This window comes from Ceratotherium simum, chromosome 22 (genome assembly GCF_057802395.1).
Source record: "Ceratotherium simum simum isolate JZ-2026a chromosome 22, ASM5780239v1, whole genome shotgun sequence".
Taxonomy (NCBI): Eukaryota; Metazoa; Chordata; class Mammalia; order Perissodactyla; family Rhinocerotidae; genus Ceratotherium; species Ceratotherium simum.
Genome location: NC_141921.1, coordinates 15,685,263 through 15,710,382, shown reverse-complemented (window position 1 = coordinate 15,710,382; position 25,120 = coordinate 15,685,263). Strand labels below are relative to the sequence as shown.

Sequence of the window (25,120 nt, the reverse complement as noted above, 5' to 3'; positions counted from 1 at the left end):
AATGTTTGTGGAATAAATGATACAAATGGTTGTGGAAAGAGATCATATCTGGAACCAGGAAGGGTTCTGAGTGTTTGACAGTAATCTTTGAGGAAGGGTCTTAGAGGATGGATAACATTTGAGAGGAAGAAACAGATTAGGAATTCCAGATGGAAGGAACAAATTAAGCAAAGTCACCACTGACAGGAAGCAGGTGGTGTGTTTGGGGTATATTCTGTTCCCCAGTGGACGGGGACTGAAGTCACTTAAAGGGAGAAGATGAGAGCTAAGGCTGGTGAAAGATCTCAGATGCCAACTTGAGTGTGTATGTAATTCAGCTGGCAACCTGTTTTTTGGTGGAGAAGTATTATGCTTAAGAACAGCAATCTGCCTATAAAATGTAGTGGGGATGATTTGGAGGCATTGGACGTGAAGTGGTTAAAAATACGTTGAATGAGTTAAACTTGACTCTGACACTTGTTCGCTGAGTGACTTAAGATGAGTTGCTAAATCTAGCAAAACCTGTGTTTCTTCATTGAGAAAATAGCCTATCCCTCGTGGTTATCAAAAGGATGGAACAACATCTGTCTAAATTACTGTATGCAGTGCTTGGTGCTCAATAAGTAATAGTAGTTATTATTACTGTGATTAGGGGCCAGGTAAGTAACAAAAAAGCTACTGAAGCCAAGAAGTAGTGAGGTCTAGGATCATGGCAGAGTAGCAGGGGAAGTGGGAAGGGAAAGAGCCTCTGTGAAAGTTAGGTCTATAGGACTTTCCTTGAGTGGATGTGGAGGACAGAGGTAAGCAGCTCTCAGAGGTGATGCCTGGGCTGTCAGCCTGATGCCTGGGAAAAGGTGCCAGAGATGGGAAAATTGAGGGTAAGAGCAAGGTGGGTGGGGACTGATGGGAGGCATTAGGAGTTTCCTTTGCTTAGAAATCAATTTATTATTTTGTTTGTCTATTCATTTAACAAATATTTATTGAGTGTTTACTATAAGCTCCGTGCTAGGGGCTAGCACAGGGGATATGGTAGGGAGGCAAACACACTAAGAGCCTGCCCCTGGGGCTCAGTCAACAAGCAAACAAGCAAATATGAACAGATTGTTGAATGGGATCAATGCTGTGAAGAAAATAAAGCCACGAAAAGGACAGAGAGCAAGAGGAGATTCTGTTCTAGAGAGGGCGGCCAGGGGAGGCCTCCCTGAGGAAGCTGACATTTGACCAGAGACCAGAATAAAGTGAAGCAGTTGGAAATGTGGTTTAGACTTTGGGAGTGAGATCAGTATGTGCGTGTGCACGCTGCTTAGCTTCTGTCTGGCATGGAGTTGATGCTTTATTTTTACTATTTTAAGTGTTTATCACTGTAATGACTTTCACTTCTATTGTTTTCACTGAAACCCTCCTATTAGGTAAAATCACTGAGAGATAAAATATAGACAGAGAAAAAAACAGGACTGAGGACAAAACTTAGCATTTCCTAATTTAGAGACTGAGACATGATGAGAACCCAGCAGAGGACACTGAGAAGTCGTGGTCATTCACTCATTCATTCAGCAAATGTCTGTTGAGTACCTACCATGCCCAGGCTCTGTGCTCGGTGCCTGCTACATGCCAAACACTGTTCCAAGCACTAGGAGACAGCAGTGGGACAACACAGACACAATCCTCGGTCTTCAGGCTTCCTTTCTGCTTTACACAGTGTGATAAATGAGACAGCAGAGGGAGCTCCCTGGTGCTGTGGGCACGTTGAGGGAATATTGGCCGACCCATCCCAGGGTGGGTCAGGGAAGGCTTCCTAGAGCCCTCACTGCCCTGGTGGAGCAGGGGAAGTTGACTATGTAAGGAAGGGGCAGGGGGTATAGAGGAAGACAGAACTGCAGGCAGAGGGAGGGAAACACAACAGCCCAGTGTCCTAGACCCCAGGGAGGCAGATGCCACTGTCACTGCTACAGGCTTTAGAAAAGCCAAGAAGGTGAGGACTGAGCAGGGGCCTCTGGCTTTGGTGACCAGGAAATTTCTGATGTTCATGAGGATAGTTTCAGTAAATGATGCAGTGAAAACAAAATTATAAGGAATGAAGAACTGAGTGATAACTAGGTGGTAAGGAAGAGGAGATGGTATGTGCAGGCCAGACTTTCCAGAAATAAGGAAAAGGAAATCTAATTTATAATGTCTACTTGGGAACTACAGGCCTTCTCAGAGACTGCTGGCAGGAGGGGTGTGACCCCTTCTCTTTTCTCTGCCCTACCACCCACCCCACGTGGAATAAGGGCTGTCACCTTCCCCTCTGCTGCCCTGAAGTGTACACTGGTGTACTTGGTGCAGGTGGGTACCCACAGTGGCTTCCAACAGGTGGGCAAGAGTGGGATTTAGACTAACGCTTATTTTGAGAGGAGACCTCAAATTGAGATATATAGACTGATCATTTTTATGTATGCCGCTGTCTTAATATTCAGCCACTGATCACTTAGAGGTGAATACAAAACCTGCAGGAACAGAGGCAACTCAAGCCCTCCCTTCTCCACATCTGAGGAGGATCCCGGGAAGCATGCTGGTCTGGGAGTCTGTAAGCTAAAAGTATCTGAGAAAACTCAGAAGCCCAAGGACACACTGGCAATGCAGGGACCTTACTGAGCTGTTTTGGGTCTTGGGCAGATTCCTGTGGACCCACAGAGCAATGACCCGAGTCAGTCTGACAAACAGGATGTCCTCTGCCTGTGCTTCAGCCCCTCAGAGGAGACCCTGATTGCTAGCACCAGCAAGAACCAACTCTACAGCATCACCATGTCCCTGACGGAGATCAGCAAGGTGAGTCTTCCCAGCAGCGCTTCCTTCCAGCCCAGGGACTGCTCACCACGTGGGCAAATGTTAATCCAAAGTAGCTGGGCGTGGGCTCATTCACTCCCTTCATAACAGAGGAAAAGACACTTGAATTTTAAGATGTCCGTGTAGAAGCACTCTGATAGCCTGGATGGGGCTGTGATTGCTGCAGCCTCTTTGGAGAATACCTTGGAGATGTCTGTCAGCTTTAAATTATATGTATCCTTTTACCCAGCAACTGTACCTCAGGAATTGAATGTACTGCTATACCTGCTCCTGTGCCCCAAAATGTATATATAAAAAGGCTTATTATTGCTTTTTTTTGGTTTTTAAGTAACAAAGGAAGTTGGTATAAATACACTGCAGACATTGCAACAAAAAAGCACTATTAAAGATCAAGAGAATCACTTTGTACTTATAAAAGGTTCACTTCATCAAGATATTACAGTTTTGAATTTGTATGCACCTGATAGCATGGATTCAAAATATATAAAGCAAAATTTGACAGTTCAAGGAAAATAGACCACCTACAATCATAGTAGGGGATTTTAGTGTATCTTTATCAGTAATGGTGTTTTTTTTAAAATAACGGTTGTATTGAGTTATAATTCACATACCATACAATTCACCTAAAGTGTACAATTCAATGGATTTTAATGTATTTACAGAGTTGTGCAACCAATACCACAGTCAATTTTAGAACATTTTCATCATTTCAAAAAAAAAAACTTATACTCTTTAGCTATTATCCCCCCATCACCCCCTTCCCAGCCCTAGGCAACCACTAATCTGCTTTACGTCTCTATAGATTTGCCTATTCTGGACATTTAATACCAACGTATGGACCTTTGTGACTGGCTTCTTTCACTTAGTGTAATGTTTTCAAAGTTCATCCTCGTTGTAACATGTATCAGTACTTTATTCCTTTTTATGGCTGAATAATATTCCGTGGTATGGATATACCACAACTTATGGGTTGTTTCCATATTTTGGATGTTATAAATACTGCTGCTGTGAACATTTGTGTTCAAGTTTCTGTACGGACTTATATTTTCATTCTTCTTGGGTATATACCTAGGAGTGGAATTGCTGGGTCACATGGCAACTCCACATTTAACCATTTAAGGAACTGCCAGATTATTTTCCAAAGTGGCTGCACTGTTTTATATTTCCATCAACAGTGTAGGAAAGTTCTGATTTCTCTGTATCCTTGCCAACACTTAGTATCTGACTTTTTGATTATAACCATTCTAATGGATATGAAGTAGTATCTCATTGTGGTTTTGATTTGCATTTCTCTGATAACTAATGATGTGGAGTATCTTTTCATGTGCATTTGACCATTTGTATACCTTCTTTGGAGAAATGTCTATTCAGATCTTTTGCTCATTTAAAAAATTGTGTTATTTGTCTTTTTATTACTGAGTTGTAAGAGTTTTTTATGTATTCCAGATACAAGTTCCTTATCAGATATGTCATTTGCAGATATTTTCTCCCATTTTGTGGGTTGTTCTCAGTTTCTTGATAGAGTCCTTTGATGCACAAAAGTTTTCAATTTCGATCAAATCTAATTTATCTACTTTTCTTTTGTTGCTTTTGCTTTTGGTATTATATTTAAGAATCCATTGCCAAATCTGAGGTCTTGAAGATTTACCACTGTATTTCTTCTAAGAGTTTTATAATGTTTGCTCTAACATTTAGATCTTTGATCCATTTTGAGTTAATTTGCATATATGGCATGAGGCAGGAACCTAACTTCGTTTTTTCGCATGTGGATATCCAGTTGTCCCAACACTGTTTGTTGTAAATACTATTCTTTCCCCTGTTGAATGGTCTTGGCATCTTGGTTGAAAATCAGTTGACATATGTGTTTATTTCTGGACTCACAATTTTATTCCATTGATCTGACTATTCTTGTGCTAGTACCACACTGTCTTGATGACTGTCGCTTTTTTTGTGTGTATGTGTGAGGAAGGTCAGCCCTGAGCTAACATCTGCCAATCCTCCTATTTTTGCTGAGGAAGACTGGCCTTGGGCTAACATCTGTGCCCATCTTCCTCCACTTTATATGGGACGTCACCATAGCATGGCCTGACAAGCAGTGCATTGGTGCACACCCGGGATCTGAACCTGGGCCACCAGCAGCAGAGCGTGCGCACTTAACCTCTATGCCACGGGCCCGGCCCCTGATTACTGTTGCTTTGTAGTGAGTTTTGAAATCAGGAACTGTGAGTCCTCCAACTTTGTTCTTCTTTTTCAAGATTGCTTTGGCTATTCTGAGTATCTTTCAATTCCACATGAATTTTAGGATCAGCGCTCCAATTTCTACAAAGCAGCTATCTAGGATCCCTATAGGGATTGCATTGAATCTGTAGATCAAGTTGGGGAGTATTGCCATCTTAACAATATTAAGCCTTCCAATCCATAAACACAGATGTTTTTCCATTTATTTGGATCTTGTCTAACTTCTTTCAACATGTTTTGTAGTTTTGAGAGAATACTTCTGCACTTTTCATGTTAAGTTTATTCCTAATTGATGCTATTGTAAGTCAGATTTTCTTAACTCCATTTTTAACTGTTCATTTCAAGTGTATAGAAATACAATTGATTTTTGCATACTGATCTTGTATCCTGCAGATGCAGAACTCACTTATTTTTTAGTAGATTCCTTAGAATTTTCTATATACAAGATCATGAAATCTGCAAATACTTCTTTTCCAATTTGAAAGCCTTTTATTTCTTTTTCTTCCCTAATTGCTCTGGCTAGGATTTCCAATACTATGTTATATAAGAGTGACAAGCGTGGGCTTCCTTGTCTTGTTCCTGATCTTAGAAGGATAGCTTTCAGTTTTTCACCATTGAGTATGATGATAGCTATAGGTTTGTCATATATGGTATTTATTATGTTGAGGTATGTTCCTTCTATACCCATTTTATTGAGAGTTTTTATCGTAAATGGATGTTGAATCTTGTCAAATGTTTTTTCTGCATCTATTGAGATGATCATATGATTTTTATCCTTCATTTTGTTAATGTGGTGTATCCTGTTGATTGGTTTGTGGATGTTGAACCATCCTTGCATCCCTGGAATAATTCCCACTTGATCATGGTGTATGATCCTTTTAATGTATTGTATTTGGTTTGCTAATATTTTTTTGAGGATTTTTACATCTATGTTCATTGGAGATGTTGGCCTGTAATTTTCTTTTTTTGTGTCAGCCTTGTCTGGTTTTGGTATCAGGGTGATGTTGGCCTTGTAAAATGAGTTAGGAAGCATTCCTTCCTCTTCAATTTTTGGAAGTGTGTGAGAACAACAGGTATTAAATCTTCTTTGAATGTTTGGTAGAATTAACCAGAAGCCATCTTGTCCTGGACTTTTGTTTTCTGGGAGGTTTTTGATTACTGTTTCAATCTCCTTACTAGTGCTTGGTCTATTCAGATTTTCTATTTCTTCATGATTCAGTCTTGGAAGGTTATATGATTCTAAGAATTTATCCATTTCTTCCAGGTTGTCCAATGTGTTGTCATATAGCTGTTCATAGTATTCTCTTATAATCTTTTGTATCTCTGTGGTATCCATTGTAACTTCTCTTTTGTTTCTGATTTTATTTGTTTGAGCTTTCTCTCTTTTTTTCTTAGTGAATCTAGCTAAAGGTTTGTCAATTTTGTTTATCTTTTCAGAGAACCAGTTCTTAGTTTCATCAATCTTTTCTATTGTCTTTTTAGTCTCTTTTTCATTTATTTCTGCTCTGATTTTTATTATTTCCTTCCTTCTACTGACTTTGGGCTGCATTTGTTCTTTTTCTAGTTCCTTTAGGTGTAAAGTTATATTGTTTATTTAATTTTTTCTTTCTTGAAGTAGGCCTGTATTACTATAAACTTCCCTCTTAGTACCGCTTTTGCTGCATTCCGTAGATTTTGGTATGTCATATTCATTTTCATTTATGTTCAGGTATTTTTTGATTTCTCTCTTGATTTCTTCATGGACCCAATCATTGTTCAGTAGTATGTTGTTTAGTCTCCACATATTTGTTATTTTTCCAGCTTTCTTCTTGTAGTTGATTTCTCATTTCATACCGTTGTGGTCAGAAAAGATACTCGATGTGATTTCAGTCCTCTTAAGTTTATTGAGACTTATTTTGTGTGCCAACATATGGTCTATCCTTGAGAATGTTCCATATGCACTTGAGAAGAATGTGTATCTGTTGCTTTTGGATGGAATGTTCTATATATCTATTAAGTCCATCTGGTCTAATGTTTCATTTAAGGCTGATGTTTCCTTGTTGACTTTCTGTCTGGATGATCTATCCATTGATGTAAGTGGGGTGTTAAAATCCCCTACTATTATTGCATTGCTGTCAGTTTCTCCCTTTAGGTCTGTTAATAATTGCTATATATATTTTCGTGCTCCTTTGTTAGGTGCACATATATTAATAAACGTTATGTCTTCTTGATGGATTGTCCCCTTTATCATTATATGTCCATCTTTGTCTCTTATTATCTTTTTTGGCTTGAAGTCTATTTTGTCTGATATAAGTACGGCTACACCTGTTTTCTTTTGGCTGCCATTTATTTGGAGTGTCATCTTCCAACCCTTCACTTTGAGCCTATATTTGTCTTTAGAGCTGAGACAAGTCTCCTTGAGGCAGCATATTGTTGGGCCCTGTTCTTTAATCTATCTAGCCACTCTCTGTCTTTTGATTGGTGAATTCAGTCCATTTACTTTAGCGTGATTATTGATATATGAGGACTAAATACTGCATTTTTATCTTTCGTTTTCCGGTTGTTCTATATTGTCATTGTTTCTTTTTCCTTGTGTTCCTGTCTGCCATTTCAATTTGATTATTTCCTGTGATGTTTTTCTCAATTTCCTCTTTTTTTATGTTTTGTATCTCCACTCTAGATTTTTGTTTTGTGTTTACTGTGATGTTTGTATAAAACATCTCATAGATAAAATAGTCCTTTTTCTACTGATAGCACCTTGTCTTCATTTGTCTAAATGGGTTTCATCCTTTTCCTTTTCCCCTTTTATGTTTCTGTTGTCACAAATTATTTTTTTATGTTGTGAGTTGTTACCAAATTGAAGTCACTATAGTTACTTTTAATGCTTCTTTTCCCTTTAATCTTTATGCTGTAATTGTTTAGCAACCTATTCTGATAATAGAGTTGCAATTTTCTGATTTTGTCTATTTATCACCTTACTCAAACTTTTATGTACTTTCGCCTTTTTGTTTCACATAGGAGAGATCCTTTCAGCATTTCTGATAAGGTGGGTCTAGTGGTGATGAACTCCTTCAGCCTTTGTCTGGGAAGGCCTTTATTTCCCCTTCATATCTGAAGGATTACTTTGCTGGATAGAGTATTCTTGGCTGACAGTTTTTATCTTTCAACATTTTGAGTATGTCGTTCTACCCTCTCTTGGACTGTAGAGTTTCTGCTGAGAAATCTATTGATAGCCTAATGGGGGTTCCTTGGTAGGTTACTCTCGTTTTTTTCCCTGGCTGCCTTTAAAATTCTTTCTTAATCATTGACATTTGACAGTTTTAAAATAATGAGTCTTAGAGAAAGCCTCTTTGTTTTAAGATAATTAGGAGTTCTGTTAGCTTCATAGACTTATACATTCACTTCCTTCCCCAGGTTTGGGAAGTCCTCAGCTATTATTTCTTTAAATAAGCTCTCTGCTCCTTCTCCCTCTCTTCTCCTTCTAGGATACCAATTATCCTTTTGTTTCCTTTTCTAATAGAGTCAGATAGTTCTCGTAGGGCTACTTCATTTTTTAAAAATCTTAGTTCTCTCTCCTCTTCTACCAGCATAATTTCTGTGTTTCAATTTTTGAGCTCACTAATTCTTTGTTCTATATAGTCTCCTCTATTTTCAGTGCTTTCTGATGCATTCTTCTTCTCATTTATTGAGTTCTTCAGCTCCAGAATCTGGTTCTTTTTTAGAGTTTCAGTCTCTTTGGTAAAGTGTTCCTGCTGTTTATTTATTTTATTCCTGAGCTTATTGAGCTGCCTTTATGAGTTTTCTTGTAGCTCGTTGAGTTTCTTCATGATAGCTATTTTGAATTCTCTGTCAGTTAGAGCACAATCTTCCTTGACTGTAAGTTTGGTTTTTGTAGAACTGTCATTTTCTTTTTGGGATACTGTGTTACCATGGTTTTTCATGGTGCTTGCTGAGTTATTCCTCTGCCAGTGCATTTAAAGTAGAGAACACCTTCTTATTTAGGTAAAGCTTTATTACTTTTGATTCTAACAATTCAAGAGGTTGGTAATTAGAGGCCTTTCTTGTGTTTTTCAGTAGGTGGCACTATAGCACAAGTTTTTGGTTTCTCTTACCTGAGCTGCCTCTGGCTATATTTGAGAATTGGCACTTTCCACCCTCCACCACCTCTGCCAGAAGTGTTGCTGGTGCCCTTGTTGCTGCTTGTGCCTCCAGGGTCGCTGGTGCCTTGGTGCTCCCAGTGTTGCTTCTAGGGGTACTAGATGCTCCTCTACTGCATCTGGAGTCACCTGGGTCACAGGTACCACTGTCACAGTGCAGGGAGGGGAAGGAGATAGGGGAAGCTGAGGTCACAGGTGCCTCTGCCATATCTGGGGTTGTCAGGTTCGCAAGGGAGGGGGGCTGAAGTTGCAGGCACCACCATGGCTAGCAGGGCCAGTGTTGTTGACCCTGCCACCACTGCTACTCAATTCCCTGTGGCCACAGGTGCTGCTGTGGCCAGGAGGTTGAAGTCATGCCACCACCTCCACTGCTGCTACCAGGTTCCCTGGGACTGCGAGCTCAGCCACCATGGCTAGGAGGCCAGGATAGCTGGCACCACCTTCACTGTTCCCCCAGTTCCACCTCCTCTGTGTGCTCCAGTCCACCCACCTTCAGATGTACAGATGTATGGATCTCTCCTCTGTCCTAGTGTGTTGGGCAGAGGAACCTTTGTTGAGTTATGGTTGTTTTACTAGTTGTAGATTGAGGGGCAGAGACAAAGGGAGCCTCTCACGCTGCCATGATGCTTGCATCGCTCTTGATGGTAATGTTTTTCAACACAATAACATCCTGTGTCATCAAGAGCACTGGAGAAGAAATCATAGCGTTTTTCCTGAGGTCGTTTATCAACTCCTACTGTGGTTAAATAAGTCTCGGCAGAATACTGCAGTCACACTGGGCTGCATTCCCACTGGGAGCCACATGAAGCCAACAACTTCCCCAACAATCTCTGACTTTTAAATGGATTGTTTAATACAGTCACATTTAATGTTATTATTGTATAGTTGGGTTTTCCTCTGCCATTTTACCTTTTGCTTTCTATAGGCTATGGGTTTCTTTGTTCCTCTGTTTCTCATTTACTGCTTTCTTTTGCATTAAGTGAATTTTAATGTAGTATTTTAATTTATTTAATTATTTTTTCATTATACAGTTTCAGTAATTTCCTTAGTGATTGCTCTAGGGTTTACCCTATATGTTTCTACTTATCAGAAGAAGATTCAGATTTATACTAACTTAATGCAACTGAGATATAGAAATGTTCATCCTATATAACTCCATTCCCTTGTCCCCCTTTTTGTGGTATTATTGTTATACGTATTATATCTATAAATGTTATAAACCCAACAAAATATTGTTGTAATTATTATCTTGTATAACTTTATATCTTTTTAAAAAGCTAAGGGGAGCACATATATATTTATAGCTTTTTATATTAACCTTATTTATCATTTCTGGTTCTTTTTGTTTGTTCCTGTGGATGTGAATTACCATCTGGAGTCATTTCTTTCGCCCATCAGGTTTGTTCCCACCCACCATCTTTGTGCTATTATTGGCAAATATATTACATTTTCATAGGTTCAACAGTACCTAATGTACACATTGTTTTATACAATAGCTCTTTAAATTAGTTAAGAGAAGAAAGGAGATGTGATATGTATTTATATCATGTTTTATAATTACATAATTACCTTTACCAGTGCTTGTATGTGTGCGTGATGATTCAAATTACTGTTTGGGGTTACTTGAATAATCTCCTTTAATGTTTCCTGTAATGTAGGTCACTAGCAACAAATACTTTCAGTTTTTGTTGTAAATGTTTTTATTTCACCTTTGTTTTTTAAACATAGGTTTGCTGGATATAGGATTCTTGGTTGACAGTTTTTTCTTTGAGTACTTTGAACATGTTATCCTCCTTCCTTTTGGCTTCTGTTGTTTTTGCTGAGAAATCTGCTGTAATCTTATTGGGGTTCCCTTGTAAATGATCAGTTGTTTTACTCTTGCCGCTTTCTAGATTTTCTCCTTGTTTTTGGCTTTCAGTATTTTTACTGTGATGTGTCTGTGGATCTCTTTGTGTTTATCCTTCTTGGAGTTCATTCAGTTTCCTGGATGTGTACATTGATGTTTTTCAATAAATTTGGGAAATTTTCAGCCATTATTTATTCAAATATCTTTTCTGCTCCTTTCTCTTTCTCCTCTCCTCCGGTATTCACATGATGCATATGCTGGTGTGCTTTAATGGTGTCCTACATTTATCTAAGTTTCTGTTACTTTTTCTTCATTTTTTTTTTCTCTCTGTTCTTCAGATTGCATAATCTTTATTGATCTGTCTTTAAGTTCACTAGTTCTTTCTTCTGCTAACTCACATCTGCATTTGAGCCCCTCTTCCAGTTGTACTTTTTACCTCCAGAATTTCTATTTTTTTGAACAATTTCTGTCCTTTTCTTGATGTTCTCTATTTGGTGTGACATTGTCATCATATGTTTCTTTACTTCTTTAATCGTGGTTAACCATGGTTTTCTTTAGGTCTTTGAACATATTTATAATGGCCACTTTGAAGCCTTTGTCTATTAGATCCAACATCTGGTCACTCTCACAGGCAATTTATATTGTCCTGTGAGCAGAAAAACACAAATTAAAACAACTCTGACATGCTTCTTTATAAAAAGTTTCTTTATTATATTAGCAAAAATTAGAAAGTTAAGTGTCACCAGAGATTTCTGGGGACAAGGGAGAATGGGAATCTTAATGTGGTGAGGATGAAACTGTGAACTGGTACAGCCATGCTAGATAGCAATATGATAGTTCTCGGTCAAATAGAGAATTCATGTATCTTGTTATCCAGTAGTCTGCCACTGGATATGTACCGGGAATTCCATCATGCAGGTCCATTAGAGAATGTACAAAGATATTCACCTTAGTGTTTGTAGCAATGGAGAGTTGAGGAAAATTCAGATGTCTACTGCTAGGAATGAGGGAGAAGTAAAGTAGCTGGATGCATACTACATAATACCAAACATCAGCTAGAAGCAATAAATTACATATACTATAACGTAGATGTTTCCTTAAAAATATAGTGTTGAGAGAAAAAAGTGAAAATACAGAATGAGATCTGAAGCACAATGCCATTTATAGAAATATAAAACATATATGTATATACTCAAAGACATAAATGAAATCCATTAGTTGGTGCCTATGATAAGGGAGGAACAGAAATGAATATTGAAGAAGAGAGGAATGAAATAAACATAAAATAAAATTGGCCTTACATGAATTGATTATGATAGTCTGCAACTCTGCTCCTGAGATACAAAATAAAGGAAATAAAGATGTAAAATCAAGGAATATGAAGCAAGGTCATCAGATGAGATTTGGGAATGGGAGAAAAAGGAAGAGAGTTTGGAAGGTTTGAATAGAGAGAATAAATGGTATAAGTAGTTATCTTGGAGATTCAGAAAGTGAACTTCTTGACAAACATGGTGGAGTTACCAGGCCCATTGGAGGTTTGTGGTCATGAATTCCAGGTGAAACCAGTAAGCTTGCTTGTCTGATTCTCCATCATTACACAACTGCTCAGGCAGAGGTGCAGGGAAGAGGTGGAAGAGAGAGCACTGCTTTTGTTTTTAATATAAGAGAGAGTTGAGTGTATTTATAAGCTAATAGGAATGTGCTAGTAGAGACAGAGAGGTTGAAGATGCTGGAGAAAGAAGGCATAACGGATGGAGAAGAATGGGAATAATCTGTGCCTGCCACCCCCCCACCCGGCAGAGCACCTCTTTCTCTGAGATAATAGAGAAGGATGGAGTGGATGCAAATAAGTTTATAAGTGAAGAGGGCCAGAATTTGAGGGAATACTCATCTTGGCCTTTGTCTTGGCTTGTGAACAGACCTAAAATCTGTACACCTCATTAAATTTCCCAACCATCACTCCTCATTCAGGTGTCCAGGTATAATGCCTCTGATGACAGACATCTGGAACCTACACAACTGGTGTAATGGAAGACATTTTAATTTAAAATCATTCACCCAACTTTCATGGCTGCTGATGGTAGAGTAGTATAGTCTCTCTGGAGAGAAATTTGGCAGTACTTATCAAGATCCTTATATCAGTTCCCTATCAGATCCTTAGGTCATTCATACCATTTCTCCCAGCATTCCACTTCTAGAAGTGTATCTGTTGTATTGGTCCCAGCCAATTGATGATGATGCTTGGAATCAGCTAGGAATCCCTGAGGCACCTGCCCAGGCCCATGTTACTCATAGTGAGCCCCCACAGACATTTCCCCCATGGGGACCAATGTTCTGGCTAGACTGACCAGTCCTTGTGATTCTTATGATGCACTTCAGCAAAAACCTTAAGGAAATTTTGAGGAACAAGATTTACTATTCACAAGTCCTGGAGGGTACATGGCATGCCCAGGGGCCACACGGAGAGGTCACAGGTAGAAAGAGAGCTGGGACCTGGGGCTCTGATCTTATTAGTGTCCAAGGGGGTGTGTCTAGGGTTTCCTGGGTTCACCCTTTATTGGCTACTTTAAAGCAAAGGAATGTAAATTAGGGCATTGGAAGGGAGGCAGGGTCACTTAAGCAGTCAGTTATCTAGGTTACTCAGGGCTTTCTGAAAGAGGAACTTTCATGGGTGGGGGCAGCCTAATTCCTTATGTGGTTGTTTTGCTAGTAGCTGTGTCATCCAGCTGGCAATATGTTTATTCAAGAAGGATGTCTTTTGAAATGGATGCCTCAGTAATCCAAGCTTGATGTCAGGCACTTACACTACAATCAAAAAGCTTAATGTTGAGGGCCGGCCCCATGGCTTAGCGGTTAAGTGCGCGCGCTCTGCTGCTGGCGGCCCGGGTTCGGATCACGGGTGCGCACCGATGCACTGCTTCTCCGGCCATGCTGAGGCCACGTCCCACATACAGCAACTAGAAGGAAGTGCAGCTATGACATACAACTATCTACTGGGGCTTTGGGGGAAAAAATAAATTAAAAAAAATTAAAAAAAAAATAAAAAATAAAAAGCTTAATGTTGAGCACTACAGCATCTAAGGAAGTGGTCAGAGAAGTACACAGACTTAACGTGCAAGGATATTTAGTCTAGTGTTATTCCTAAATAACAAAAATCAGAGACCACTTAAATGTTTCCACAGTATAGGAATGGCTAAATTAAATTCTGGTATATTTGTAGAATAAAATATTTTATTGCCATTAAAATAATGTTTTAAAATAATAGTGGTGAAGGGGAGGAAGACTATCCTCTACCCACTCTGGGTCCTTTCTGGCTGGGCTACAAATTAAATTGACACGAGACCGAATAGCAGGAGAAAATCAGACAAAGCTTTATGACATGTATACATGTGAGATACCAGGGAAACTGAGTTTCTGGACAAATGGCAAAGGTTTTCACCTTAAATATCATGTTCAGGTAGGCAAAGGAGGATGTTGGGGGTAGGGGAGTCAGCTAATATGGGAGATTACCAGAAAGCACAGTAATCAAGAGTATGCAGATTTAAGTCCTTGCTTTCCACACTGATAAGAGTTTCTAGAGATAAGGTCATCCCCCCTTCTTCCTGGTACAGAGAGGGAGATACCTTTACAAATGGAGATTTCCCTTAAACAGAACTTTGATAAGAATGGGCTTAGCAAGGACCCTCCCAGTCTATTGCTTTTAGGCAGTTTAGGGGAAGGTCAAATGTCCTTCAGAGAAAATAAGGTAAAGAGACATATTTTGAGGTGGCCATTTCTGATCTCCCACAGTGGTATAGGAAAATACACATAATATTAAAACAGTTTGCCTACAGCCTGATTTCTGTGCACACTGGCTAACTAATGTTCCTGGGTCGTAATGTGAGCTGAAGTGCGTTGCCAGCCTTTTGCTTACTCTGCTGGATCTCATTCTGTATGATTTCTCCAGGGGGAGCCTGCTCACTTTGAGTATCTGCTGTACCCATTACACTCAGCATCCATCACCGGTCTAGCTACTTGCATCCGCAAACCCCTCATTGCCACCTGTTCTCTGGATCGATCTGTTCGCATCTGGAATTATGAATCAAAGTAAGGAATAAAAGGCTTTGCTACTGCGGTATGCAGGATTTCAGTTGTTAAATTTGTTCATGTGAATTATTTTAATTAGAAAGTTTTAAAATTTAATTACTTAAAGGCTTTCAGTTGGAAAAAAAATTTTTTTTGTCAAGTCAGTCTACTTACCTGTTTCTCTTCTCTTTTCACTCTTGCGTGGACTACAGAATTACTTTGTGCTTTATTAAATGCTTACATGCCAGACACCATGCTAAATGCTAGGGACGTAAAGGCAACATTCCAATATCTCACCTTCTTGCATAACCTCCTGTGTCCTTCCAGCTTTCCTATCCCCACAATCCCAGTAGATCTGCTTGTTACCTAATGGAGCTCTCCAGACCATTTATTCCCCCTCCCCCTTGTCACTGTCCCCAGCCACCCTCAACTTCTAGTGATTCATCCTCCTGGCGCAGCTTCGCTGAGAATCTTCAACCTAGACTGGCTCCACACTGTAATATTTTGTTTTTATATACAGCTGCTGGGGCTGCTGAAAAAAATTGTGCAATCCTTCTGATTTGGGGAATCTAATTGGAGCTGTGCCTTCAACATCACTAGACAACCCCTTAATCAGTGCTCCTATCTGCCATACTCATTGCTGGACACTATCCTCAAATAACCAAAATCTAGAAAAGAGAGGCAAGCAATAAAGTATCTCAAATGCGATGATAAAAATACCTACCAGATACAATGGAGGGCTTGAGGGATTTAGCAGGCTAGACTTAGAATTCAATAATTGATCTTTTCACAGCACTCTGGAACTATTTAAGGAATATCAAGAAGAGGCATATACAATCAGCCTTCACCCATCTGGTCACTTCATTGTAGTAGGGTTTGCTGACAAATTACGCCTTATGAATCTACTCATTGATGATATACGTTCTTTCAAAGAATACTCTGTCAGAGGATGTAGAGAGGTAAGAACTGCCAGGGTTAAAGGTCTAGTTTCTTAGAAAGCCAGGGTTAAAATATCAAGAACTAACATGCTCTGGGGAGATGGGACCAAAGCCTGTCTTAGAGAACTTCAGTGGCTTAAGAGAAAAAAGGGCCAGCCCGGTGGCGCAAGCGGTTAAGTGCGCATGCTCCACTGCGGCAGCCCGGGGTTCGCCAGTTCCGATCCCAGGCGTGCACCGACGCACCGCTTGTTGAGCCATGCTGTGGTGGCATCCCATATAAAGTAGAGGAAGATGGGTATGGGTGTTAGTTCAGGGCCAATCTTCCTCAGCAAAAAAGAGGAGGATTGGCATCAGATGTTAGCTCAGGGCTGATCTTCCTCACAAAAAAAAGAAAAAAAAATCCACTTCTTCTCCCACCAAACTTATTGAGTGTATGACTCTATCCCTTTTTTCTTATGCCCACCAAAATATTTCACTGAACCCAAAAGCTTGTGAGATCCCACCTGTGATTGTGGAATAATAAAAAGCATTGAAAAAAAAGTTATCTCAGAATCAGTGACAGCTGGGAAGGCAAGGTGGAGATTGGGAGGAGCCAGGGAATATAAGCTTCAACAGTGAGAGTCAATAAGCAACCCATCAGATTTCCCCTGAGATGACTTGCAGAAACAGGACAATCATTTCAGGAGCTGCTTTCCCGCTCTGACACAACTTCTACAGACAAAATGAGTGCTACTCCGTGACCCCAGCGGCTTCATGATTAGGCACGTGGCAGTGCCGGCATCTTGGCCAGTGTGAGCTACAGCAATCATGAAGGCATCTGAAGATGTCAGCCAATCCTCAGGCCTAGCTACACCCTCCCCTGACTCCACTTCCACCTGTAGTTTCAGCCCAAGCTCTTTGGGAAAAGGAGCTCTTGACTGTAGCCACCAACTAGGCTGCTTGTTGCTTTCTTTCACTCTTTCTCTCCTGCTGTATTTCCTGTAGTGTTCCTTTAGCAACGGAGGTCACCTGTTTGCTGCAGTCAATGGAAATGTGATTCACATTTTTACCACCACTAGCCTGGAGAACATCTCAAACCTGAAAGGACACACGGGGAAGGTAAGTGAGAGAACAGTGTCTGAGGAAACAAGGGGTACAGAGCCAAGAATTATGCTAGCCAATGGAATACAGGTGAACAACAGAGAACTGACTCCTTCCCTGTTAGAGTTCACTGTCTACTTGGGGAAAGAGACAATGAAACAAATTCACAAATTTATTTATTAATGCAATAAATTCAATGAAAGAAAAACATGGGATATTATGAGAGGAAATAATGTAGGAGTTGGCATAATTTGGATCAAGGTGTTCACAAAGGCTTGGTCCTAAAAGAGTGGGTAGGAATTAACCAGACAGAGGTGCTGAGGATCATATTGAAGATAGGGACCCAAAGACCCTGAGATGGGAGATTGCATGGGGTGTCAGAGGAACTGAAAAGTCTGTGGGGCTGGAACATCAGTATCGAGGTGAAACCTTGGTGAGGTGAGGTTAGGTTAGCAGGGGCACAAGTACATGGAACCTTGCAGGCCTTTTAAGGACTTTGGTCTTTATCCTCCTTGTTCCCTGAAGTCATTGAAGACTTTCAGGGCGAGGAATAATAGGACCAGATTTGCATTTTAAAAGCTTACTTTGGCTGCAGAGTGAAGAATATTTTGAAAGGGACAAGGGTGTTTCGAAATGGTAAGGAGGCTATTGTGGGTGTCCATATAGTCGATGTTAGTATTTTGGACCAGGATAATGGCGGTACAGATAGGGAGAAGTGGATAGATTCAAAAGATATTTAGAAAGTAAAACCAATGATTCCTGAAGGTAGAGTGGATATGGGGCATGAAGAAAAGGGAGGGGCCAAAAATGGAAAGGGTAAGAAAAGTCAGCAAAAGAATTTGGAGAGGAAAAAGCCATTGCAAAAGAAAGGCATTCTAGGCAGACAGACATGTTAGAGATGAGGGATGGGAGTATAAAATAGGATTGTGGTTTGTGGTTTATGTGGCTGGAACACAGGGAAAATTTGAGGAGTGAGAGAAGAAGGAGCTGGTGAAGTTGGCTGCATCATAGAGTGTGTGCGCCATGCCAAGGAGCTGGTCCTTAGTCTCTAGGTGATGAGAAACAACTGAAAGGATTTAAGAAGGGAAATAATGGGATCAGAAAGGTAATTCTCCAAATAGTATTGAGGATGGATTCGAGGGGAGGGAAGTTGGAGTGATGAAGATCAGCTAGGAAGTGAGGGTGAAAGATGAGTTAGGAACTAAACCGTGGCTTTAGTAGTAGGGACGGAGAGAAGAACAATATTAAGCTCCATTTTGGACGTGTTATGTTTGATGTGTCCGGGAAGCATGATATATGAGCATGGAGATCAGGAAAGAAGTTGGGGCTGAAAATGAAGATTTGGTGGATTATGTGGTAGTGGAAGTCAGAGGCATAGATTAGACCACCAAGGGCCAGTGTGGAATCTGAAAAGAATCTTGGGCAGGAGAGGGGTGGCCAACACTTAACAGATTGGTAAAATAAGAGAAAGACTGAACGTGAAGGTACAAGGAGCACCTGGAATCAGGGACTTGTATCAGAGAAGCTAGGGAACTAGTTTCCAAAAGGATAAGTAGTCCGTGGTATTAAATGTCAGAGAAGTCCTGTAAAGACTAAAGACTGACCCTTGACTTGAGCAGCTAGCAGGTCATAAGTGAAGGTGCTGTGTGAGCGCAAGCACCATTGAGATCTGAGGGCTTCCTCTGCTTCAGCAGTGGGATTGGTCCTCAAGTGGCTATGGAGGTGCAGATGAAAGCCCACCTGGTGATGCTGCTGGACCATGTGTGCCCCCACGCAAGGCCCTACCTCACCAATCCGGGAAAGCAGCCATTTGTTTCATCGCTTTAAAGTAGTTATAACACTGGTCTCTAATCAAGGATATATGTTAGACTCACACGTGTAATATTAAAAAAAATACAGTTGGAGCATGCAGCTAAAGCCATGCATACAGGCAAATTTATAACATTAAATACATATATTAGAAAAATTAAAAAGGTGGAAATCAGTAATATAACCATTCATCTCAAGAAATTAGAAAAAGAACAGCAACTTAAATTCAAAGAAAATAAAAGGAAGGAATAATAAGGATAAGAGCAGAAGTTAACGAAATAGAAAACAAACATACAAAAGAAGATATCAAAGCCAAACTTGGTTTTTTGAAAGCACAAAATGGACAAGCCCTCGGCATGACTGATCAAGGCAAAAAAAAGAAGATATAAATAACCAATATGAGGAAGGAGAAGGGGATATCACTGCAGGTCCTATAGACGTTAAGAAAGATCATAAGAGGATATTGTCAACAACTATATGCAAATAAATTTGAATAAAACTGACCAATGTCTAGAAAAATTGAATCTGTAATTTAAAACCTTCCGACAAAGAAAACTCTAGGCCCAGATCATATCACAGGAGAATTATATCAACTTTTAAGGAAAAAAATGACACTAATCTTGAAAACCTTCTAGGGAGTAGAAAGAAGAGCCAGTGCCCCCACACTGCTCTGTGAGGCCAGTAGAACCGGACACCAAACCTGCCCAAGACGTCCCAGGGGAGGGGATGAAAGCCCGTTCATTTCATAGACGCAGACAGAAAAGTCCCAAACAAAATATCATCAGCCCCAATCCAACAGGATGGAAAAAGGATAATACTGGGGCTGGCCCCGTGGCCGAGTGGTTCAAGTTCCACATGCGCTGCTTTGGCGGCCCAGGGTTCGCGGGTTCAGATCCCCGGTGTGGACCTACTCCACTCATCAGCCACGCTGTGGTGGCGGCCCACGTACAAAATAGAGGAAGACTGGCACAGATGTTAGCTCAGGGCTAAACTTCCTCAAGCAAAAGAAAAAAGAGAGGAAGCTTGCCAATGGATGTTAGTTCAAAGCAAATCTTCTTCACCAAAAAAAAAAAAAGAAGAAGAATACAGCATGACCAAGTTGGGTTTATTCCAGGAATACAAGGTTGTTTTAGATTTTGAAATCAATTAATATACTATATCACATTAACATAATAAGAAAAATCATATGTTTATCTCTAAAAATGCAGATACAAAAAAAATTGATAGCATTTAACATCCATTTATGATTTTTAAAAAAACACTTAAACTAAAATTAATGGGGAACTTCTTATTTTATTATAAAAATCTTATTAAGATATTTACAGAAAACGTAGCTACAACAAACAGCACACTTGATCATGAAATTACGAAAGCATTCCCTCAGAGAACAAAACGTGGTGCCTTCTGTTAGCCTTGTGCTGAGTCCTAACCAGTGCAGTAAGACCAGAAAGGAACTATGTCTCAGTCCATCAGGCTGCTATAACAGGATAGCACAGACTGCGTAGCTTATAAACAACAGAAATTTTTCTTCACAGTTTGGAGGGTGAGAAGTCCAAGATGAAGGTGCCAGCATGGTCAGGTGAGGGCCGTCTTCCTGGTTGCAGACTTCTCGTATCCACATGGTGGAAGGGGTGAGCTAGCTCTCTCAGGTCTCTTTCATAAGGACACTAATCCCATTCAGGAGGGCTCTGCCCTCATGACCTAATCACCTCCCAAAGGCACCACCTCTTAATACCATCATCTTTGAGGGTTAGAATTTCAACATATCAGTTGGGCAGGGACACACACATTCAGACCATAGCAAAAGAAAAGGTGTGAAGATTGGAAAGGAATAAATAAAACTGTCATCTCAGACGTGATTGGATATGTAGAAAATTCAAAGAGTTTTCAGATAAAGTGTGAAAATTAGTGGACATAGGAATATTGTTAGAAATAAGGTCACTATATTTTTCAAATGTATTTTTACGTAGTAGTAACAGTCAAATTAGAAAATGCAATTTAAGAGGTGGATATAGGGCTGAGGAGGTGGCTGAGGATGTGCCCGACAGGGATGGAGTCATGGAAGTACCCAAAGAGGTGGCCACTGGGTCAGGAGGCTGATTACTTACAAGGAGATAGTGAAAACAAGCAAATACCTTGATGATAAGGGAGCCAGGTCTCTCCCCATTGGAAAAGGGAGTTACAAATGTGGAAAGAGGGAAAGGCTAGAATATTGCTGTTTGGTTGTTTTTTTTACTTAGTGACTTGGCTGAACTAATTCCAAGAAGTGTTTTTTACCCTCCAGTGTGCAGCCTCTGATGTCTCTGCTCAGATATTTTTCTTTTTTGGTCTTGTAGCCTGGCTACCTAGGGGTTGCCCCTGAGTTGACTCAAGCCACTTATTCGTCATAGATTGTGCTTAAGCCCCCTTAGCCAGTTCAGTTTTTACCCTTTACTGTTGGGTGTATGTGTGGCTCAGAGGCTGCAATCACAGTTCATGGGGTTTATGGGTTTTGCTCCGTGCTCAGCCAGAGGCTAGTATTTTAGAGGTCCCCTCTCTGTACCTGAGCGGGGGTAGCCTTAAGGCATGCACACAGTCTTCCAGGCTGCCTGGGATAAGTGTGACTTTATTTCTAAGCCTGGCTTCCTAGGAGCTGCTCCTGGGTCAGAGGAGCTTATTCAGTTAGTGTTGGGTGAGATGTTATGTTGAAACCCCCTGTGCCAGTGAGGCTTCTGCCCTGTGTTAACAGGTCCTTGTGCAACTTAGGAGATGCTTTCAAGATCTCCCTGTATCTTGCTCTGACTGCTCCTGAGTGGGTGCAGCCTAGCACATGCACACAGCCTTCCCGACCCCCAGAGTTGTCCATGACCCCAGAATGGCTCTTCATGACAGTCTCTTTCCCTTGTGCTCTCTAGTAAAATTCTTCTCCTCTGCTTGCTTATATCATGGAGTTACCAGCCTTCTCTTAATTGCCCTCCACCAAGATCTCCACTGTTTTAGACAATGGCTATAGGATGGACTTCTCCATGCTCTGTTCCAAATAAAGTCAGTCTCCTTGAGCAGAGCCCTAGAGCTCTTTGTCTTATGGTCTGTCTTTCCCTTGGGAAGAACCCCTGCTGTGCCACACCAGAGCTTGGGGGTAGGGACCTTCTTTTTCAGGAATGGCATCCTGCACTTACAGGGGGGAAGGGGGCTGGGAGCCCCTGATCTTTTCAGCTCTCCCCTCATGGCATGGAACCTCCACCCTAGAGGCAAGCTGGGGCAGGGACAATCGAGACACCAGTATTCTCAACCTTCTGTGCTTGGAACAGAGTGGGGACTGGCTCGAGGGAAGGGAGACCAGGTCCTCTTGGCCATGCCTGCCTGGAATAGAGCTTCTGGGTGGAGATAAGAAACACCAGCAGTCTGCCCTTCCCGGGGTGAAACCATAGCCAAAGATTGAGAGCTGCGGGGAGAGGGAGCCCCATCTTTTGGCCACGCTTGCCCAGAGTGCACAGGAACGAAGTTTCTGAAGCTGGGGAAGGTAAAGGAGCAAGTCATGGCTCGAATGCTACAGACTCTTACTGAGATTGAGTAGATTTTCTTTCCTTTTTTTTTTTTTTTTTTGAGTAGATTTTCTTCAATGAATGTTTCTATATTTGCTGTATGCCTTTAGGACAATTTCCAGATATTTTACATAATTGTTTTTACAATTTTTAACAGTTACTTTGTTTTGTTGGGGAGAAGCTCAGCTGAGGTCCTTAGTCTGCCATTCTGGAAGTTCCCTTTCTCTATATTATTTTTGCAGCTTCCTGTGAATATATAATTATTTCAAAATAAAATGTTTTGGAAAAACATAGCAATAATTGATTAGTTGTAGCATAATAGGCACGATTATGATCTGGCCTTTGCGTTCGTAAAGTGGGAAGGAAATAGGAGTGTTTCATCTTCATTATTTTGCAAGCATCTTGGAAGACAGAATGTTAAAATTCCCAAGAAGCTGTGTTTTATGCTTACAGAAGGGCGTGTACCAAGAAAGGACATTCTGTCTCAGTCTAGTGGACACGTGAGGAGTTCACCCTCCTTTTCCGTGGTGGCATGTGTGTGTGTGTGTGTGCACACATGCACACGTGCGTATGTTCTCCTAACCCAGTATGTCTTCATCCCCGGTAGATTCGTTCCATCGTGTGGAATGCAGATGACAGCAAGCTGATTTCTTGTGGCACCGACGGTGCTGTGTACGAGTGGAATCTGTCCACAGGAAAGAGAGAGACAGAATGTGTGCTCAAGTCCTGCAGCTACAACTGTGTTACCATCTCCCCTGATGCCAAAATTATCTTTGCTGTTGGATCGGATCAGACTCTCAAGGAGATTGCAGATTCTTCGGTGAGTCTGCTGCCGTCTTGCCTCTGGGCTGCCGTACTGATCTGCTTAAGACAGCCCTTCGTCCTTACAGCAGAAGTATGATGAAAGAGGGCCTGTGAGAACGGGGTCCCTTCTTCGTGGCATAACACTTGGCTCCTCATTCCTTTCGGGTCAGCTCAGTTATTGTTACTTTCCGAGTTTCCTGCCCCGTGCCCTACCCAACTGGGTTACATTGTGGGGCCCATCTCCATTTCTGTTTTGTTTGGTGTGTATAACTTCTCTTCCACCCTCTGGGCGTGGAGGTCAGCAGCATCTCCAAACTGTACTCTTACCCTTGATCTGCACTTGCTTTCCTGGGGGTAAAAACAGAACTGTAGTTATTGCTGGCACTTAGGTTTGCTACTGTATTCTTTTGAAATCCCCAAACTCTGAAATTTTAGAATTGCCCCCATTTGGCTCCAAATAGTTGAGGGAGGAGAGAAGAGCTCGTCAAGGACACTTCGTACAAATGTGGCTGTGTCCTTCCCTGGGAGCTCAGCAACAGCTGATCTTCAGTGGCTTCTCTAGATTGCCTTTAGTGCTCGTCACTCTCATGGTGCTGGTGCCTGGGAAGCACCATGAGTTTCCCCATGACTGGAACATAGCTTAGAGGAGGCTTTCTCTTCAATGTCCCCCCCAGTAGCTTAGTCCTAATTCTTTGGTGGCTTTTACAGGGCTGCACCAGAGCAGAGCTCTCTATGGCAGGGCCATGGTTCACTCCTCTTGAAATCCCTACTAGTTGGCACACTGCGTCCGATTAATGCAAATGTCCAATAAATGTTTGGTGGGTAGGTGGATGGGTGAGTGGATGGATGGGTGGATGGGTAGATGGGTGGATGGGTGAATTAATGAGTGAAGGAATGAATGAGTCCCCTGATGGTATAGTTTTGTTTATATAATGGACATTAATAAATGTTTGCTGAATAAATTTGTGGTCCACATCGCTTGCTTAGTTGGAGATGCACGGTGGCAGAGCAGTCAAGAGCAGGACTCAGGACCTGACTGCCACTTACTAGATGCCTGAGTTGAGGCAAATTACTTACTATTTCTGAGGCTCTGCTTCATTGTTTTTAAAATAGGGATAACAGGAACTACTTCAAAGGGGTTTTGTGAGGATTGAATGAGTTACAACATGTAAAAGCCATACAATAGTGCTTCACACATAGTAGGTACCATTTGAAGGTTTCCTTTTATTAGTGTTATTTCTAACTCCTAGAACTGTTTATGCATCAATCAAGCAGCCAAGAAATATTTAGTTTGTGCCTTTCATGTGGTAGGCACTGTGCCAGATGCTATAAGGAATAGAAAAAGCACGTTTTTTAAATATAGAACTTGCCCTAATATTGCTGTTAGAGGAGAGGACGAGAATGACTTGGGGACATGGGGGACATGGCTCAGCCTCTCACCCTAAACAGAGCTGTGTGTGTTCCAGGTCCTTCGAGAGACGTCAGCATTCGACGTCACCTACACAGCCGTTGCCATCTCGCATTCCGGGCGCATGATGTTTGTGGGTACCTCCCTGGGAACCATTCGTGCAATGAAGTACCCCCTGCCTCTGCAGAGAGAATTCAACGAGTACCACGCCCATGCTGGTCCTGTCACCAAGGTGAGAGGGGAGCCCCTCCTTGGGGGGCAGCCCAGAACTAGCTCTCGTAGATCCACTTGATCCTGCCCTCCACGTGCCTTCTTCACTCCTTCAACCTCCCAACCTCTTTTCTCTCCTTATTTATGCATCCTGCCCTCCATTCAATAAACATGTATTGGCTATTAATATTCTTTGTTTAAACTACTCTCAGGAATTTATCCTAGGAAATAATCAGAGATACACCTGAAGATTTATG

At 41.2% G+C, this 25,120-nt stretch overlaps 1 protein-coding gene across 6 annotated transcripts in view; it reads left to right on the top strand.

Moving 5' to 3' along the window:
• The window catches only part of CFAP57 (cilia and flagella associated protein 57), an 84,310-nt gene that overhangs the window by 8,484 nt on the left and 50,706 nt on the right, over nt 1–25,120 (top strand). For 4 of the 6 annotated variants that reach the window (XM_087446129.1, XM_087446130.1, XM_004442052.3 and 1 more), the window contains exons 6-11: nt 2,635–2,787; nt 14,972–15,111; nt 15,884–16,049; nt 17,013–17,126; nt 23,049–23,261; nt 24,712–24,885. In XM_087446129.1, coding sequence (XP_087302255.1) covers nt 2,635–2,787; nt 14,972–15,111; nt 15,884–16,049; nt 17,013–17,126; nt 23,049–23,261; nt 24,712–24,885 — 960 coding nt within the window. The remainder of the gene's footprint in view (nt 1–2,634; nt 2,788–14,971; nt 15,112–15,883; nt 16,050–17,012; nt 17,127–23,048; nt 23,262–24,711; nt 24,886–25,120) is intronic. The other 2 variants (XM_087446131.1, XM_087446132.1) reach the window with 2 other exon arrangements.